Consider the following 20002-nt stretch of genomic DNA (forward strand, 5'->3'; position numbering starts at 1 on the left):
ACACTTATTTGCAGTCCTGATTATCACTCCTTTTCCTATCCCCCGTTTTCTCAGATATGCCCACATTTCTTTATTTTTACTGTTTTTGCATTTCTCCCTTTTCATAGCAATTGCTAAATATCAATACATCAATGGCATTTTTAAAAGGATATACATTTTAATTAAGATGAACAAGGATTCAGACATTCAATGCAGGACATACATATTCAATGGTTCCAGACATCAAGTGGTATTTATATCATATAATGATTTCAAGTAAAGCCTCCATGTGTAGTGGTGGAGTACACATTCCTGTAATTTACTCCGATAAAAGTAGAAATACTAGGCTGTAATAAAAATTCTCGAACACAAATGACACTCTTGCATACAAAGCCGTACCTGAGTATGAAAGTATTATCAGCACAATGTACTTAAAAGTACTAGGACAAGTTGTCCTTGAAAAATAGCGCTCTTAGATTTCTATGATTAGTTAATTATGACTTAAGGTCTATGTTTGAATTAGTTCTGTGCTTCAGTTTATGGTAGTAGAGATTAAAAAGCGGAGTAAAATTTTATCACAGCGTGTTCGTAGCATTATTGTCGTGTGAGAAACACAAAGAATACACAAAAGCTATGACATTTCGGAAAAACAGCCTTTGGAAATGGCGTTCCCTCATTGTCCAACAGAGATTTGGTCAAATTAATTTGAAGTTTTCTTGAAGATTTTCTCTACCCATAAAGAAACAAGAGATTTTTCAATCATCCACACAGAGCCCTCTGTTTTGAGATGAATTGGGCAGGCATGATCACAATGTAACAACCAACTACTTGTTTTTGCACAGTAGACTTTAGTAAATGTATATCTATATTTTCCACTACAGCACATGTCAAACAATGACAGCTGATATCTGCATGATGTCGCATGCAGTGAGTAACACCGAGTGTCATGACAGCAAGACTCTATTGTCTTTTGCCCATTTCCTTAGCGTCCTGATGATGTATTCCACCTGAGGGTTTCCGGAATTTCGAAGTAGGAGCACGACCTCTTTAAGCGTCTCCCTGGTATGCAAACAGGATATAAGAGGAAATAAGATTAGATCATAACTGTAGCTTCACTCATCTTTTATTTATTTACTTACTTGTCCCACCCACTCGGGGAGACCAAAGACGGTTATAATAAGGTTTACGAATCGGATTTTTGTTCAAAACAACATTTTTCAACTCTGACAAACATACTTGGGCTCTTTGTTTGCCAGTATGAGCTGAAAGACTCCGACACATGCCCCCCTCTTGCCTTCCCAGTAGTTGGAGCTGGGGTCTAGCTTCTCCAGGGCATCAAATGCTTTGGCTGCATAGAAGAACTGACCCATCTGAAACGATTGACAATGATCATGAGTATCTGGTCCAACATAATGACTTTCAAGGCTGTGAGGATGTCTCTTAAGTCTGAATAAAACTGCATCATTATTTCATTCTTTGAGAATGGGGATATTCTCATACATTTTGAGCATCTGAGTATCTGACACATGCATCCATGCTCATACACACAAGCACACACAACAAGAAAATAATAATTATATCTTACAAAAATATAAAATATAAAAAAAATCCCTTTTTTCCTTTTTGGCCAAACCTATGCTAAAGACATATCTTGAAGTTTCTTGACAATGAATGAAACAAAAACCCCTTAGTAGGGTTACAAGTGAAAAGGAGTAATCCATCCCATTTGCATTGCAATAGTTTCCAGAGTGAGAATTCTCTCACCTTGTAGCAATCGTTAGCGATGAGCTGAAGCAGATTGAAGGAATCAGAGGAAGTGCCAATCTTTAGATAGAGCTCCCAGGCAAGATGACCCTTTTTGTTCATTATATCTGCCAAGAAAATGAGCCATCGTTCAGGTAGTTCCAGGGATATTGTATGGATTCAAATTTGAGAAATATTAAATGCCTTTGGGCAGCCTTTAGTGGTTCAGATGTGAGTAAGTAATACAAGAAAGCCATTTATCAGCATGGTTGAATGTAGCACTAGCAGCATGCGAGGGTGACCCTTCATTGTTTTGTAGCTTTAGGCTAGCAATTTAGCATAAAAAAATTATTCAGACCTCCGCTTCAGTGAACAAATATAAGAGTTGCTTGGATATCTATGAAATTAAGGGTCCCATATCTACTGGCTATGAGAGCATATTTGTGCTTTTATTTCATTAAGTTCAGATTAATATAAATGTGTTAAATGTTTGACTGGGAGGCCTTGCTTTTGAACCTTGCAGCTTACGGAGGGGCAAGCCTGTTAGTCAAGGGATTCAATGATCTTGTTTTGTCATTTATAATATACGTAACACTCTCAACCCTTGGGACCGAACAGGTTTTTCTTCAAGTATCAACAGGCTTGGTCCCTGACTTTTAAGACTGTTTATATCCACCATTGTTTGAGATTTATTTCCAGAAGTTTTTGAAAAGTAAAACAGCCTGAAATAATTAGTCCGATTTTTTTTGTTGTGAGGGCAGTACGTTTCATTATGCATCCTTTTGTGCAACTGTGTGAGCCTGACTGGATTTATTTATTCATACCAATTCATTTTTGATATTTTTTTTTACCAACTAGATTACTGTTTATTTTCTGCCCTCTAATTTTTTTAAGATTTGACGTTTATTTTTCACCTGCATACAGGTGCATGTTTCTTTTTATGCAATTTAATTGTAATTGTGTAACTGTGAGTTTCCCCACATCAAATACACATGAATTACATAATCGGGGCTTCTATACATACAGCAACGTGCCAGCCAGCTGAGATAAATATAGTCATTCTTGATCTTTTCACTTTGGATCATCAGGAAAACCTGAAAAGAAATGAGTCAGAAGAATAGAAAATTCAGTAATAATGCAAATAAAAGAGCAGATGAAAGTTTACCTCCTCTGCTTCTTTGTAATCTCCGAGGGCAGCTTTTGCCTGAGCATAGTTGAAGTTAAACGTGTCGTCATTATAGAAGTAACTCTGTAAAAATATCAAAACGGTAGCACGTTAATTATGTTGCACCTTCTGTTTGTTGTTATCATGCATGAGCAAGGAAAAAAATGTAGAATCTCGCAATACATAAATTCAAAACATCTGTAAAGCACCACTTTCTTTTAATACCATCATTATATCAATACTACAACTTTATGACTCTTTCTTTGACTAAACCATATCAAATGTGCCTGATAATGATCAGCAACAACCTTGACTGAATTCAAATATATGAGAACATCTTCAAACTGGCGCACGAGGAAGAAGCAGGAGGCCATGCACTGTCTGCCAGGAATAGTGTCTGAAAAGTGAATAAAATATAAACACTGTAGCTCAAGCAGCTTTTCTTTCAAAAAAAAAATATCACATTGATTAGATTTCTTTTCAGTATACCGCATTCGCTGGCTGACCCTCCAACTAACTGAAAGAACTGCTGAGCAATTTTCAAGTGTTCCCTCTGAAAGATAAAAGTAACAATAACACACATCTGTATTACATACACTTTTTACATTTGGTTGCAACAAGGCAAATAGTTCAGAGATACTCACTGATCCAATTTCTTGTCCCAGTGCAGCATTTACTACTCCTTTCAAAATATACTCCTGAAAAATAATAATCACAAAATTTTAAAGGATGTTTTTTTTGGGGGGGGGAGGAAAAAATAATAATAATACTGCATAACGATAAATTTTATTCATGGCACCCTACTCAACATTCAAGAACAGAGTAATATATGTTAAAAAAAAAAAAAAAAAAAAGAATAAAAAAAAACCAACGTAAATATGGAATTAAATGTCACTGTTGTGTATTCTCCAGAATGATAGAATCTTATTTTGTGAAGAGAGTCAACTAGAAAAAACTGCAAAAAAGGAATTAATGAGATTAAACTGACAACAGTACCATAAATAAATGCACGAATTTGTGAGTATAACGACCACTCATTTCAGAAACTGAAACCCATTTAAATATACATCACAGTGAAACAGAGCCTTGATTTCTTGATATTTTTCTTTTTTAATGATTATGGCTTACAGTTAATGAAACTCAGAATTCAATGTCTCAGAAAATTAGAGTAATGTAAAAAAGTTCAGTTTTGGAAAGTAATAGTGTCATACCCAAAACAGATAATTAACTCAAAACATCTACAAAGATAAGATAAGATAAGATAAGATAAGATAAGAACAACTTTATTAATCCCGAAGGAAATTGTTGTGCCAGAGTTACAGAAAATATAACAGTAATAAATAATAAAAAGAAAAAGGCACAATTGGAAATAAAAATAAACTATAAACTATAAAGTGTCTCAGTGAAACTATAAAGTATCTTCGTAAACAAGTGATAAAACCATAAGTGTCTTAGTAACAAGTGAGGTAAGAGTGCACAATAGTATGATAAAAGGAAAAATTGTAGTGTAGCTGTTATGAAATGAAATATTGCACAGTTCTGAATATTGCACAGTGAAATGAAATATTGCACAGTTTTTTTTTTTTTGTTTGTTTTTTTTTTCAAATGGTCTCTCAGTCTGGATCAGTAGGCTACACAATCATGGGGAAAACTGCCGCCTTAGACTTAGACAGACTCTATGGACTTGCCAGATGTCCAGAAGACAGTCACTGACATCCTCCACAAGGAGGAGTTAGCCACAAAAGGTCATTGCTAAAGATGTTGGTTGCTCACAGAGTGCTATATCCAAGAATATTTTTAGAAAGTTGAGTGGAATGACACAGCATGGTAGGAAAAGGTGCACTAGCAACAGGAATAACCATAGCCTTCAGAGGATTGTCAAACAAAATCCATTCAAGAATTTGGGGGAGCTTCAACGAGGAGTGGGCTGAGACTGGAGTCAGCACATCAAGATCCAATACACACGGACGAATGGTGCATTCCTTGCGTCAAGCCACTCCTGAACCATAGACAAAGTCAGTTGCGTTTTACCTTGGCGGTGAAGAAAAAGAACTGGTCTGTTGCTCAGTGGTCCGAAATTTTGCATGACATTTGGAAATCAAGGTCCTAGAGTCTGATAGAAGAGTGGAGAGGCACGGAATCCACATTTCTTGTAGTCCAGTGTGACGTTTCCAGATTCCACGTACATTGTTTGGGCTGCCATGTCATGTGCGGTTGTTGGTCTACTGTGCCATCTACCAGGGGATTTTAGAGCACTTCATGCTTTCTTCTGCTGACTACACTTATGCAGCAGGACTTGGCATCTGCCCCCACTGTAAAAGGTGCCAAAAGTTGGTTCAAAAACCATGGTGTTACTGTTCTTTATTGGCCAGCAAACTCACCTGTTATGAATCCCATAAAGAAACTATGGGGTATCATCCAGAGGAAGATGAGAGACAACAATGCAAATGACCGAAAAGGCTGCTATCAAAGTAACCTGGGCTTGAAATACACTTGAGCAGTGCCACAGGCTGATCTCCATGCCATGCCACACTGATGCAGTAATTCATGCAAAAAAGGGGGCCAACCAAGTATTGTTAATAACTGGTTGTGAAAACAAATGAAAATACAGGACTTATCTTCTGTAATGCAATTATAAAAACAAAAATGTCATACATTCTGGATTCATTACAAATCAACTGAAATATTGCAAGCCTTTTATTATTTTAATATTGCTGATTATGGCTTACATCTTAAGAAAACTCAAAAATCCTTTCTCAAAATATTAGAAGATCATGAAAAAGTATTTTTTGTTTTTTTAATTGCATTACAGAAGATAAAGAACTTTATCACAATATTCTAATTTTCTGAGACAGTCCTGTACTTTTCAGTAGCCTGCCATTTCTGTTTAAAATATCCTTTTTTATTGACCATTTGTAATATTCTTATTTTCTAAGGCACATAATTTCAGTTTTCATAATAAGTAAAGTTTGAAAAAATCTGCACACCAAACGTGCTCCGAAAAGAAAGATGATTTGTTACATATAACACAAAAAAACATATTCTCGCATGACATTTCGAACAAACATAGGCTCTTCCTCAGATGCTTACTGGAGATGTATTTTGAGATGAATGTTTTTTGTGTTATATGTAAAATGAATCACACTTTTGGTGTGCAGTTTTTTTAAACTCTATTTAGCTGACTTTTTTGATCCACCACCCATCCCTAACTGGGCAGCGGACATGTGTGTTTTCCTTTTTAAGATCTTTCATTATCAGTAAGTCATAACTAAAATTTCAACATAATGGGGCTTGAAATATTTCACTCTTTACAATGAATCTTTGTATGGGTTTCATTTTCTGAAATGAGTGACAGGTTGTTTTTTTTTTTTGAAAATATTCCAGTTGTTTGAGATGTACCTGTATCATGCTGATATGAAACCTTTTCATAGTAGTTTTCTTATGACACAGATTTTAAATTACAAGTTCAAATCAGACTAAAGTTAGCAAAACGAAGTCAAGAAAACTCTTAAAATTAGGGCAGGGAAATTCAGAAAGACTCTTTTGTTGGCCAAAGACACATCTTTAAATTCATAACTGAAAAATCACACGAGAGCTCAGTGTCAGTTAGAATCCCAACCTGGGGTGTTGTAGGAACTAAGTCTTGTATCAGGTTATAAGCCTCCTGCACATCATCTAGAAAAGGAAAATGAGTCACAAAAAGCCCAGAAAAAAGTTTTTCTTTCCAGAAATCTGACAATCAAACATTGTATTTATACATTAAATATATATAGAAATACATAATACATACATCATATATATTCATAAGTTATTATTTTGTTTTTATTGTAATATTCTATACATTTAAATTAAGAATTTCATATCTCTGGCTGTCACAAATTCAAACCTTGTCTGAGATAGTAGATGACAAGGTTGAGTCGGGCCTCAGGGATGACATCGATCAGAGGAGGCAGCACCTGCAAAGCTCCCTCCCCACCACGAAACACCACCTGCAGAACAGAGGAGAGATTCAGTGCATACACACAACGGCTACACCTACACACACTCAATTTGAGCTAAGGAGGAGCTTACTAGGTTGTGTCGGATAAGCTCCTTAGCGAACTCAAAGGAGCTGGAGGAAATGTCAATTAGATTCTTCAATTCCGCCTTAAAAGGAAAGAAAACTGATTTTATGCATGGATAATGCAAACACACATAAACCAGATCTACCACCATCTAGAGTTCCCGAGTGAATCATACAGGCAAGCAAGCAAAGACTTGGTTTCAGAAATAAACATTTGCTGTGAAACCAATTCAGCAACCATCATACAATTACATTCAGTTATACTAATTAAACATCTAAAACTGAATTTATATGGAAACTTCTAGTGCATACGGACATACACAGGGCTATGGAAGTTTTTTTTTTAATTTGTTTGAAAAAATATAATCATGCATATTTCAGTGGCATTTAGCATGAAAAACATGAGCGCACCTCAGCTGCTTTGCCATTGTAGAGTCTGAAGTGGTTGCAGGCCTTGAGGTTAAGAGCGATGGTGGAGTCAGGTATGCTATGCAGGTACACAGCCAACACCTCCTGGGAGACATCGTAGTAGTCCAGCTTGTAGTAACATAGCGCTGCATACACTTTCAGAGCCAGGAAATCTCTGGGAGACAACATATAATGAGGGCATAAGTCTGACATTCAATCTTGTTAATTTCAAATGGCTGAACATGAGCCATTTGATATTTTTGAAAAGCTCCCCTCGTTCAAAAATGGGTTTCATCTCTTTGCTCAACAGGTGATTGTTTGTTCTTTACGTTCTTAAATGATGTATGTGTATGAGATGGCCTCAGAAGGCTGCTTTCACAATCACTGATGAAAGGGCACTTTTTTCTGTGATCACAGTATTAGAGTTTGAGTTTTGAAAATACAAACAAGAAGCGATCAATAATTTACTTAGTTTAACTCAATGGCGGTGGCAGGGTGATCAACTTAACAAGACAATGTTGACGAACCAAAGCTTTTAATAGAATACAACATGTTTCCTACAGCCCAAGAAGAAATAAAGTCCCCCATGTTGTTAGTTGATAAAAAGAAATCATATTCCACTCTTAAACAAGTCTCAATTAGTCCTTTTAAAACTGTTACTTGATCCTCATTTCCTAGGTTACGAGCCTTCGTGATTCAGCTAAATGGCCAATTTGGCATAGCCAGACAAAAAAAATTAACATGGCTGATACCTATTTATTTTTGCTGGCATATTTCAGCCCAAAGATAAACAAATGGAGAGTAGAGGGAACCATCAGACCAAGAAACAAAACCTTTAAAAATTAAACAGTGGCATCAACCTTTGAGAAAGCAAAAATGAAGGTATGAAAGAGTTTGAGTTAAAATAATTCCTTTATTCAAACGCTGGAATTTGACAAGAATACATTCAAAGGGACCACATAAAGATACTCAGTTTAACTTAATGGCAGTGGCAGAGTGATCAACCCAAGAAAGAGAAAATCAACTCAGCATTGTTGTTAACAAAATACAAAATGCCTCCTACCATCCAAGTAGAAATAAAGTTTCCCTTGTTAATGAAACAGAAATCAAATTCCACTTTTGAGCGAGTCTTAATGCTTTTAAACCAGCCACTGGATTCACATTCCTTTGGTTACAAACCTTGTTTTCTCATGTTAGCCAAATGTCCAATTTGGCTAACATGGACAAAAAGTTTAACATAACTGCATACTTGCACTAATTTTCATACTTGAATTCAGTCATACTCAGACCAAAAATAAACAAATGGAAAGTGAAGGTAACTCTCAGATCAAGAAACAACCCCTCAAGAAACTAAACAGTGGCAGCAACTTGGGCATACAATAAACAAATGAGGCAATGTATCCAGGTGTGAACAAGACAAACAGTCTCCTGTCACCACAGAATCAAAATGTGTTCTGAATCTGTTCATGGCCATCTTCCACTGGAGGCCACCAGCCTGTTTTCCAGTGGCCATCGCCATCTTGCCTTCAGAGTCAGGTGTCTGGTCCAAAGAAGTTGAACTACTTGGATAACTTCACTTGCAACAGGGGTTGAATGTTAAGAACCTTGACACAAGTTACATAGAGGTCTTTTCAATATGTAGCTTGGAACAACTTCTAGCTTGGTGTCTTGAGAGACCATCCTTCCTATCTGTGGAAAGATGGTCAGCGAGGGGAACCTGTAGTTGACGTTCTCATTCCGTGACTTGCGGCAGGAGTGATCGGTCTCAAAGCATTTCAGGTAGGGTGGAGGGCATCACAGATTTCCTTGCTAGCTCTGGCAACCAACCTAACAGAGTTGATGAGTCCAGATTCCCTCAGTGCATTCAAGCAAGAAGTGGTTGGCAGCAAAAGATGACCCAGCTTTGGAAGACCAGTCCCACTGAGGCTGACACACAGGTTTCCAGAACACAAAGACTCGGACCTCAGAAAATCATTGAAGAGCAATGCTCTTGCATTAGCCACCAGCCCCAGGTGTCATTATCAACCCACCTAAATGCTTGGGCCTGCCAAGCTTGGAGGGCTGCATGATAGAAGGATATAAATCCTGTGATCAGCCAGTTGAGTCCACACTCATATTCATGCTGTATGAATCTGAAATACCTCACTGAAGTGAGACCTTGGGCTCCCTCTGTAACTGGAAGCACTGCAGTTCAGGTACAGTGTTTTCCTGACCAGAAGAAGTCGAAGATTAGCCTCTAGATCTCCTTGTGCCAAATAAACTTGTGCCAAAGAATTGAGGCAATCAGGCTGTTGATGACTCGCGCCCTTCCGAGTCATATAAAGGCTGAGGTAGTAGCCACCTCCACTTTAACAGCCCTGCACATACTGTCTTAAACCCCAACCGAATTTCTTCCCCTAAAGGCCTCAGTCCCTAGGCCAGTGGTTCTTAACCTGGGTTCGATCGAACCCCAGGGGTTCGGTGAGTCAGTCTCAGGGGTTCGGCGGAGGTCAAGACACACATTGGTGATGACATCACTGGCCGCAGGTGATCACGCTACATAGCTCGGCCTATCCGTGCCGCAGGGATTTTGGCGCGCTCAGTTGTAGTAACTTGTGACTGTCGTGATGGTACGTCATGTGATTTCTTTCTTAATATTTGAATCCCTTCATACTAATTATGTCGGGCAAAAAAAGAAAGCGGTCGGAAGAATACGTACAATACGGATTCACATGTATGACGGAACGTGATCGGAATCGATGTCCTAACTGCATGATTTGCAAAGACAAGATGAGCAGTTCTAGTCCAGCACCGGCAAAACTAAGAGAAAGCTTCCTTAAGCTGCATGGAGATGGGAACTACAAGAACATAGCGCTTGCTGAATTCAAGGTGAAGAGAGCCAGATTCGATGAAAAGGCTACTCTGCCTGTTCTTTGTACCCATCAACGACACGATCCTCGATCCAATAAAGAAGGGTTCGGTGAATGCGCATGTAAAACAGGTGGGGTTCAGTACCTCCAACAAGGTTAAGAACCACTGCCCTAGGCACACTCCTAGCACCTAAAGGCCGTCCCTCTCCCAGCTGAGGTCAGCAGGTAGGGTGGGCAATGTCTGGCCACTCCATTGGGCCAGTAGCAGGGCTTTGCTATTCCCACAACTTGCTAAGCAAGCCCTCTTATCCAGAGAGAAAGAGAGAGAGACCACTCAAAAGGTGCTGGACATCGTCCTGGTTGGATACGAATACATTTACATCGTCAGCATAAGTGCACAGAATAAAGGGGTGATCGTGTTCTCTTGGCCACGGCAAAGGAAAGCCATTCAGCCAGTTTCTGAGCAAAGCGAGCAAAGCTTGATGGCATAGAGCTGCCTAGACAGGGGAGCCTTGTCTTATTTCCCTTGTCTTATGAAAAACAAAAGGCAGACTCAGCCCTGCTGCCATTTTGCCAAGCATTGTGCGTTATGATAAAATAAACACAATCAGGATATAAATTTGCTTCCAAACCCAAAGGCTGTGAGAGCTGAAAACAAGTATGAATGGCCCATCCTATCAAAGGCTTTGTTTTAGTCTAGGGCGATTATGCCTGCTTTCACATTGTAACAGTTCCATACATCAAAATAACGTCCCTCATTAGAAATATGTTATCCATTATATTCTTGTCCATAACACAATAGGACTGATACATGCGTATTAGTTACAAATTACAGACAAAGGCCTTCAGTCCGTTGGAAAACACCCTGGACAGGATTTTTTAGTTGGCACACAGTAGGGCCAAAGCCCTACATTTTTTCAGCAAGGCTTAGTCTCCTGTCTTGGGGAGCAGGACGAGAACTGCCCTCTGGCACGAGCTTGTTAAGGAGCCAGTCTGACGACACTCCGTTAGTGCCGCGTGAATGTCACGGTCGATGGTGCTCCAAAAGTGTATAAAAAGAGTCCACGGGGAGCCAGTCGAGTCCCAGTGTTGAGCCAAAAGGCATTTGGATTATGGCAGTGGTGAGTTCTTCGAGGATAAGTTAATTGTCAAGAGTAGTTCTTTCCTCTGAGATAAATTGAGGGAGGCTCTTTAGTAGATCCTCACAGCTCCCAATGTTGCACTCCACTATTCCAAACAGGCTTCCATTGTCACAGTCCACTATTCTAAACAGGTCCGTATAGAAACTTAATTTCCACTGTGTCAATGGTTACCGTCTCTAGGTAGCTTCAAACAAAGCATTTGCTTTCGCTCAGCAGAGGATCTTTCAGGATTGAAAAAAAGGAGCATGGAACATCGATGTCCTTAAGTAGGAAAAAACAAGACCTGACCAGAGCTCCCTTTACCTTCTCCCGGAGGAGTGTGCTAAGTTTGAGTCTCCCTTCTTTCAGCAAACACTCAGCGGTGATGCCTGTTTCTCCTTCTAACCCTTCCTGGATATTCTTAATTTCAGACTGAAGATTTTCAACTACATTTTGTTTTGGCCAAGCAATTGGATGTATACAGATAACAAAACACCCGGATTTGCGCCTTGCCAACTTCCCACCATAAACTCAGAGTGAAAGGGATTCTGTTACTTTTCCATTCTTGCCAGAAAACAGTGAACTTTTACAGAAATCTCTGTAGTAGAAGTAGTTTATTGTTGAAGAGCCAGTACAACTTGACTCATTGGTCAGGAGCTGTGACTCGCTCAAATGCAACTGAATGAGGATCTGAAAAGCCAACTGGAGTTAAGTTACATTTAAGTAATCAGGGTATCCGGGTCTTTGACATATAGAACCTGTAAAGTCTGGCTGCTGACACCTGATCACTGCAGCTCCTGACCCAGGTGTACCGTTTGTTTTGTGAGTTTTTTATCTTAGTATCCAGCAGGTAGTGAAAGGATACGGCAATTCAGATGGTCTGAGAGGTTGATGGATTGGCCTCCCAACCTCTTCTGTCAACAGAATCATCAAGGGTCCAATCAAAATATCCACCAACAATGATGTTTGCTTGCTGGTAGGTGTAAAGTTCATTCTTAAGAGCATGGGACATGTTCAACTCTCTCTGCGCCACTCGGTGCATATAAATTGACAAGGCAAAAGACTAGAATCTGGTATCATTACTCTTTCAATCAGTAGACAGCCTTTCACTGCCTCAACAGAAGACAGACAAACTGCACTGGCTGAGGTCTTGAGGAGGATGGCCACACCTGCACTCATGGTGGTTCCATGGCTGAGGTAATAGGATCCATCCCACCACAAGCCCCAGTCCACCTCATCCTGCCGAACTAACAAGAGCACATTCAGCTTTTTCTGGCAACACATACCAACTAGTAGAGCTCTATCGTTCTGTCTCTTTCGCTACTGATGTTTTAGGAGCTCATTCTAAGGAATGACATGGAGGGGACAAAGAGAACCTCCACAGAAAAACCTAGACATGATAGACAGCAGGGCAGATGAATAAGCGGTTACTTTAAGCAGTGCCTTTTATTTTCGTCCAAAGCTTGCTAAGGGCGTTTACCGATCTGATGAATTCATCAGTGTCGCCAAAGTAATCCATAACTTTAAATTTGCTTGTGGAAGGTGTCATCTAAAAAGTCATTAATGTCCTCTAGGGTGGAAATGTCATTCACTTCCTAATCGCTTCCGTAAAGCAAAGCAGTGTCTGACTCCATGTCATCGCCCTCACTTAACTGGCTTCCTGACTCACCTTTATCTATAGTAGCTGTATCATTCCTGAAACCAGAAACACTTGAGAGCTCGCCTCCTCCAGCTGTTTCCAAGGAGGCCTCGACTTTGTTTCCGCAACGTCTTGCTCCACGATGGGAGCAGGGGCTCGCAATGCATGCTCACTCTGCACTGAGCTCTTATCGATGGGCAAAGAAGGACTCGGGTTCACTGGACGAGTGGTATCAGTGGGTGAAGTGGCAGGATCAGTGGTGGGGCAAGAGTAGTGGTGGTGGCCCACACCGCCATCATTCTGCAATCAGTAACCAGATCGCCTTCCGATTCTGGTTTCCTGTGTGGACAAGCGACGCGTTTTTGGCCCATATCCTCACACTCAAAAAATTTCATTTGCCCTGAGCTCACAGACCATGGAGGAGGCATCTCCACACTTCAACCTGAAGGAGACCTCCAGAGTCTGTGACAGCGCTTCCAAAACCTGAACACCTGCCTCCTCAGGGCCTGAACATGCTTCAGCCTAGGGTCCCTGCACCCCGGGCTCGCAGTTTTAATTTTGCTGGCAAACTTTCCAAACCTCCTTAGTTTTCCAAGTTTGTTGAGAATCAACAGCAGTACACCAGACACGTAGATACGCGTGGAGAGTACAGACAAGAGAGACACCTGTACAAAGGTATTGCCAATGACCACCCTGTTAGCAATCAGCTGCCGAACATGGTTGTCAGTATTCAGGGAGGCTACCACGGCTTTTCATTTTAGACACATATGTCAGGTTGTCATGTCCTACCTGCTTGCTGGCTATGCCCATAACAAAAAACTGTGCTATCCAGCAGCATTATCCGCCCTCCCTGCTGGAGAGACAGAGGAGGAACCTCGGAGGATGCCATGATTCCGGTTAGCCAGCACTGCCAGTCAGCTGCCTAAGAGCTCCTCCCGGCTCAATCAATCAAATACCGTAAATCAATCAATCAATCGGTCATTAATGCAAAAAAATATGGAGATACAGAAAAAAACAAAAGCAGGTACCTATGAGACCTAGGTGAGTGAAAGTGTCCCAAAAGGCCCAAAAAGGCACTTTCAATTTCCTCCTCCCTCTTGCACACTCGCACCAGGAGGAATAAATAAAAGCAAGACATAAAAAAAGAAAGTAAACAAACCTGTTCTGCAGTAGAAGGCGTTTATAGATGTCTATAGCTTCCTGGTAGTGTGATCGCATGTAGTGAATGGATGCTAAGCTAAGTTGGTCTTCAGTTACATCCTCCAAGTTCTGATGAAAATCCATCAGCCTCTTCTCATTGTTGAACTGAAGCATAGTGTAATCAAAGCACACAACGAAAAATGTGATCAGGATAATAATGAAATAAAAAAATAAAAGACTGAACAAAATCACACTAAATAGCAGAAAATGTAAGACATCTGAAGTAGACAAGGGATTTTATATGTGGAGAAATTCAGAACAGAATGAATTGCTTAACAAACAAGTAGTACTATAAATGCATCACTAAAATATTCTGTCACTAAAATATTCTGATTAATGAAGACCAATGGAACAACTGGGGACAACAAACTTCTTGATGTATGCTTCTAAACCGGAGTTACTTATCAAAGTATTGTTAAGTGAGGGAAAAGACAAAAATCCAACACATTATGGTAAAAATATTTATATATTTGATTTACCTTGTGAGCCAAATGGAAAAGGAGCCGGTTTTGAAGAGGGGATGAGGGCGCTGCATAGAAGAGTAACCAGATTAGACAATACAACACAAATAAGAAGACAGGGTTTGAATTATTGACAGGTCTGGCAATTAGCTTTATGAGCTTCTTCTTTTTTTTTTTTTTTTTTTTTTTAATGTTTATACAATTTCCTACTATTATTTATTATTGTTATGTTTTACTTTAAACTCTGGCACAACAATTTCCTTCGAGATAAATAAAGTTGTTCTTATTCTTATTCTCTATTGCTCTGACGAATAAGTACAAGGAATTTAAAAATGCTAACAATAGTTTCTCCATAAGCTAAAAAAGATACATAATTCAGTATGGTATGTAGTCAGGGGAAGAAATTACTAAAGTACCCTTAGATGCAGCTTCTTCAGACTCTTTATAGAGTCCCAGAAAAAACATGGCACATGCCAAGTAGACCCACACCTCAGGAGCACATTCAGACTTCAAGGTCAGAGATTTGTACTCCTGTTGAAAAAAAATTAAAACATAACACATGTGAGCTGAAATAAATAATTTTGAAAAATCAGGAGGAGTAAGAAAGTTAGTTGGAAATACAGGAATTTAAATGTCAGCATCATTAGCATACATTACAAATCGCAAACTGTACATCACATCACTTCATTTTTCAGTCACAAATGTATTATTCTATATTTATTAGGGTAATTTAAAAAAATAATGCAAAATTTAAACACACACGTCAACAAAAACTACCTCCAAAGCTCTTTTATAGTCGCCCAGGTGAAAGGCACAGAAGCCGATCCAGAGGTCTGCATGTTCTTGTTTCTCTCCAATACTTCTCTGAAACTGGAAATAGATAGAGAGAGAGAGGGAGAGAGAGAGAGAGATAGCAAGAGAGCGATGATGGATGAATGAATGAATGAATGAATCAATCAATCAAATAATCAATCAATCAATGAATCCAGCTATTTGACTACTATTTGACACTTTAAAGGTGCAACACAGAAAATTCTTCGGGAGGATTCATGAAGGTTAAAAAGAAGGTTGAACATCGATGAAATAACGTCAACTACTCATTTTTCTGACAATACTATTTAACAGAAACTATGCATTGAGACAAATTTAAATGAAGGAGGCGTAAACATAGACACACATAAATACACACAGGCTACATGATTTAACTATACATTTCTTATTTTGCGTTGCTTGTATTTGTCCCCAACAAATCTGCCAGCAAACAGACTGGAATGAGGGACATCGACGTGAGTCATTTTGGTTATTGCTGTAATTTTAGTAATGTCTTTATCCCTATTTACATGGTCATAAAACTTTTGAGTCAGTGAACAAGACACAGGACATTTTATGTGAATAATAATTGAACCCACCCATCCTATACCAATGACCATGGTGACAATACAGTGTCCTGTAGATTCATTTCGAAATTAACTATAATATTCAGCAAATATTACAATAACAAGTTACCTCTAACAGCGTAAGAGCCCCAAGATAGTCCCTCTGCTGGAGATATTCCTCCAAACGCGGACCTTTTGTCTTGTTTTTCTTCTTTTTCTCGCCGATGCTCACCGGTGTTTCTCCTCCCACGGCGGGCTTCACGCGAGACAGGATCTACCAAGGTGCAAAACACACATCCGATCATTTCCTTCCACTTATAATGGGTCCCGTCAATTTGGGGACGATAAGGCAATATTTAGAAAAGACTAACTCTTGCATTAGCGTGCCATGTAACTTGATAGAATAAACTTACCATGATAGCAACTTCTTAAAATAAGGTAGCAAGCATCACAGAGGAGATACTTGGAACGTTCCTCACCTCTCTAAACAGTTTACACTAAAGCTGGATGCTCTTTTGAAAACGCCAAACGTTTGACATTACTATACGCACAAGAGCACAAATGGAAAATTTGGTCACAAAGGGGCACTATCAAACTTATGTTGTTACAAAATAATAAGAGAAATGTATCTCTGGCCAAAAACTGACCAGGCTCTTGGTCAATTCTAGCTATCAGGTACTTAGCTAACAGTAAAGAGAAGTACTTCCGGTCTGTACTTTTCAAATTAAAAGCACGGTCCATTATACATTTGACCCATTTGTCATTTGCCAGCTTCCGGAGTTGCTTGTTGGTTAACTTTACATCAGGCTTGGATTTTCTGAGCAGTCAGTATCCAAATTTACAAGTGTCAGTTGAATTAAACGCTGAAGCGTATTTTCCGTTTTGGTTCCTTACTTACGGTCGACATTTATTTTGTAGTTGAGCAGACTCTAGCGCTTAGCAGGAAAAAGCCAGTGTCTTTGGTATGTCACATCAATTGGGGGGGGTGTTCTTTGTTGCCTAGCAACGGAACGTGGTAAACCGCTTTCGTCGATTTCGTAGGGTTGTGTTGTTAAGGAAACACGTGGCTTCCCTGAGAAATGAAGAATCGAAATAAATAAACGGTGTCGTTCTTTTGATCATTTTCCGTATGTAGAATGATGCTTATGAGTCTTGTAAAACACCACTGGCATTTTGGATAAAATCACTGGCCAGGTATTGTGGGTTCGAGTCCCATCTGGTCGATTTTCCTGTTAACTTTAGGAGTAAGAAGTTAAAATGTATTTAACTCAGTTTTTAATGGGGTTGTTTATGTAAACATTTCTCCACTTAACAGCAAAACCATGCATTTCGATAGTGAACAAAATGGACTTTGTGTTATAATTATATGTGACTGTGCACTGTTTTAATCAGAGTGACAAATGTAAGAGCAAATCTTTGTTTAGCCCTATTATATAGTCAACAGGCATGCGTTATTTGCAAGTTTTTGTTTGTTCTTGTCTTTTTTTTTTTACTGTATAATGTCCATGTTACAATATGAAAGCTGATCACAAAAAAAGTTTGACTAAACCTTAAATTCATTTTAACCTATGATTTAATTCAAAGGGCTACATTGACACATATTTGAAACGAGAGCTAGATAAACATTCAGTGGATTTCAGAGAGACTCTGGTGGCATAGGGACAAAGAAAAAAAAATGTGAGAAACACATCTTTACATTTCTATCATTGTTATCATTGTGATAAACAGCTTCAAATGCATATACATTTTTATTTTTTCAATGAGCAATTGACTAAAACAATTCTGATAGTTGACAACAAATGATAAGTATATCAATGCAGACCAGTTAAGGGGTGAGCGATTATACCACATTAGAAAAGGACACATTTTATCCGTAGCCCCTGGGTCAGAAGGAGATATTGTCTGCAGTTTTATTAATTTCTGCACCCCGCATCATTTCTCTCTTGAAAGAATGTGCGCTGAGCTGAGTCTCACAGCTAACAGACAAACAATGTCCAGCACATGGGCCTAATCCTGTCACCAAAGATTCTGCTGAATCATCCTATACGGCTGTTAAAGTAACCACAGTCTTAAAGCGTGGCTTCCATGTGGAGCATGGCTGCCCTTTTGTTTTATATTTACTACCTTCAACAAATATTTCTCAACTCAGTGCATTCCGCATTGTTTTTTTTTTCCAGCATTCTTATTTAGAAATGTCATATAACGTCCAAAAAAAGGCATTCAATTGCCCTGAAAATATTGGGAGGTGAAATACATTGGTAAGAAACAGTGATAATGAAGATAACGGTGACAAATAAGCATAGCAGATAATTAAACCAAAAGACTTTAGTGCAAAGTGATTTATGTGATTTGTATACTTATTATGAGCGATTATGATGTGCGTCTGTAGGGTTTCATGATCTTAATCAAGTGGAGTTTGAAATATTGTATTGTTGTAAAATCCTCAAGCACATCAACAGATTATACAATTATTTTTCAAATGAATTAAGCCATAGAATTAATTTATCTATACAGTTTCTATGTATTCGTTCGGAAGGTTATGTCAATTTAGAATGATTTAAAAAAATATCTTCAATCGCTTGAAGTAAATAATCTTTATTGTGCAACATTGACACCATGTGGCAATAAATGGGAACGCTACTACTAGTACTACTGCTATTTCTAGTAATCATTTTAATAATAATAGTAATAAAAACAATAATAACAAAAATAATAATAATAATGATACATGACTCTCTTGAGTGATAAATGGGGAAAATTCAGAAAAATGATCAAACAAGGAAATTAACGGCACAACTTTTAGTGTACTGGTAAAAATACAGTTAGGCCCGGAAATATTTGGACAGTGACACGAGTTTTGTTATTTTATCTGTTTACAAACACATATTCAGGATACAATTATATAATCAATATAGGCTTAAAGTGCAGACTTTCAGCTGTAATTTGAAAAGGAGTTTTTTAAAGCGAAAAAGTGGAATATTCTTCAATGGCCAAGTCAATCACCAGATCTCAACCGAACCGGGCATGCGTTACACTTGTTCAAGACAAAACTTATGGCAGAAAGACCCACAAACAAGCAACAATTGAAGACAGCTGCAGGAAAGGAGCTGTCAAAGGAGGAAAGCCAGCGTTTGGTGATGTCCATGGGTTCCAGACTGCAAGCAGTCATTGCCTGCAAAGGATTCTCAACAAAATATTGAAAAATGACATTTTAGTTAGGGATTATGTTTATTAGTCCAATTACATTTGAGCCCCTGAAATGTGGAGCATTTGTATAAAAATGGCTACAATTCTTACACGTTTGATCATGTATTTTTGTTCAACCCCTTCAATTCCATTGTAATTGTTTCATTTTAAATCTAATGTTCTGGGATGCAGAGTCCAAATTATGAAGATTGTGTCACTGTCCAAATATTTCTGAGCCTAACTGTAAGTCATACTTCCTCTTTGGGCTGTGAAACAGATTTACTGTGCAAGACTGGGAATTTAGTTTCATCACCTCACGTATCAAGGTTTTGTTTTTCATCGTAGTATGTTGTAGAAACTACAATAAGCAACAATATACATCTCCAATATAAAATGTAGATTGAGCCACCTAACTGAAAGAATATTCTGTATGTTTCAAAAGTTGAAACCTCATTTGAGGATACAATCATATGTTCATAGCACTCAATTCAGCCCAGTCATGTGGTATTTTCTATATATAGTGTAAAACTTGTAATGGGTAAAACTTGAGAGTGCTTAAGTTACAAGTTTGTCAAACACAAATTAAAAATAGCTTTTTTTTAGATAAGTCTATGGAAATCCTTTTATTTGACTTACCGGTAACTTATAGTGTAAATGTCTCTCTATATTATAAACCCCACACAGGAATTCTTTTTTCAGTGCTTTCATTAAACCTGATGTTTCATCACATGATTTCATGAATTTTCCCTTCTGTTACTTCATCTTCTGTCTCTTGCAAAGTGGGCTTTTACAGTCTAATAAAAGAGGAAGTG

The 20002-nt window shown here is 38.5% G+C and overlaps 1 protein-coding gene across 1 annotated transcript; it reads right to left on the bottom strand.

Moving 5' to 3' along the window:
• Nucleotides 1–137: 137 nt before the first annotated feature.
• Nucleotides 138–16598, bottom strand: LOC147228085 (intraflagellar transport protein 56-like). The gene is made up of 18 exons (XM_086156093.1): nucleotides 16418–16598; nucleotides 16135–16278; nucleotides 15406–15498; nucleotides 15045–15159; nucleotides 14647–14696; nucleotides 14127–14272; nucleotides 7362–7533; nucleotides 6959–7033; nucleotides 6774–6876; nucleotides 6507–6562; nucleotides 3532–3585; nucleotides 3377–3440; nucleotides 3196–3284; nucleotides 2888–2971; nucleotides 2747–2816; nucleotides 1744–1850; nucleotides 1216–1349; nucleotides 138–1038 (listed from the first exon to the last, which is right to left on the bottom strand). The coding sequence occupies exons 1-18, from the start codon at nucleotides 16418–16420 to the stop codon at nucleotides 924–926; spliced, it is 1674 nt and encodes a 557-aa protein (XP_086012219.1). The 5' UTR covers nucleotides 16421–16598; the 3' UTR covers nucleotides 138–923.
• Nucleotides 16599–20002: the final 3404 nt, after the last annotated feature.

This window comes from Fistularia commersonii, chromosome 12 (genome assembly GCF_037954325.1).
Source record: "Fistularia commersonii isolate RoL2024-O1a breed Wild chromosome 12, RoL_Fcom_v1.0, whole genome shotgun sequence".
Classification (NCBI taxonomy): domain Eukaryota; kingdom Metazoa; phylum Chordata; class Actinopteri; order Syngnathiformes; family Fistulariidae; genus Fistularia; species Fistularia commersonii.

Coding starts and splice junctions, on each gene's coding strand:
- LOC147228085 (XM_086156093.1), bottom strand. Junction 2,972..3,195: donor TATATTTGAATTCAGTCAAG/GTTGTTGCTGAT, acceptor ATATTTTTACAG/AGTTACTTCTATAATGACGA. Junction 2,817..2,887: donor ATTACAAAGAAGCAGAGGAG/GTAAACTTTCAT, acceptor ATTTCTTTTCAG/GTTTTCCTGATGATCCAAAG.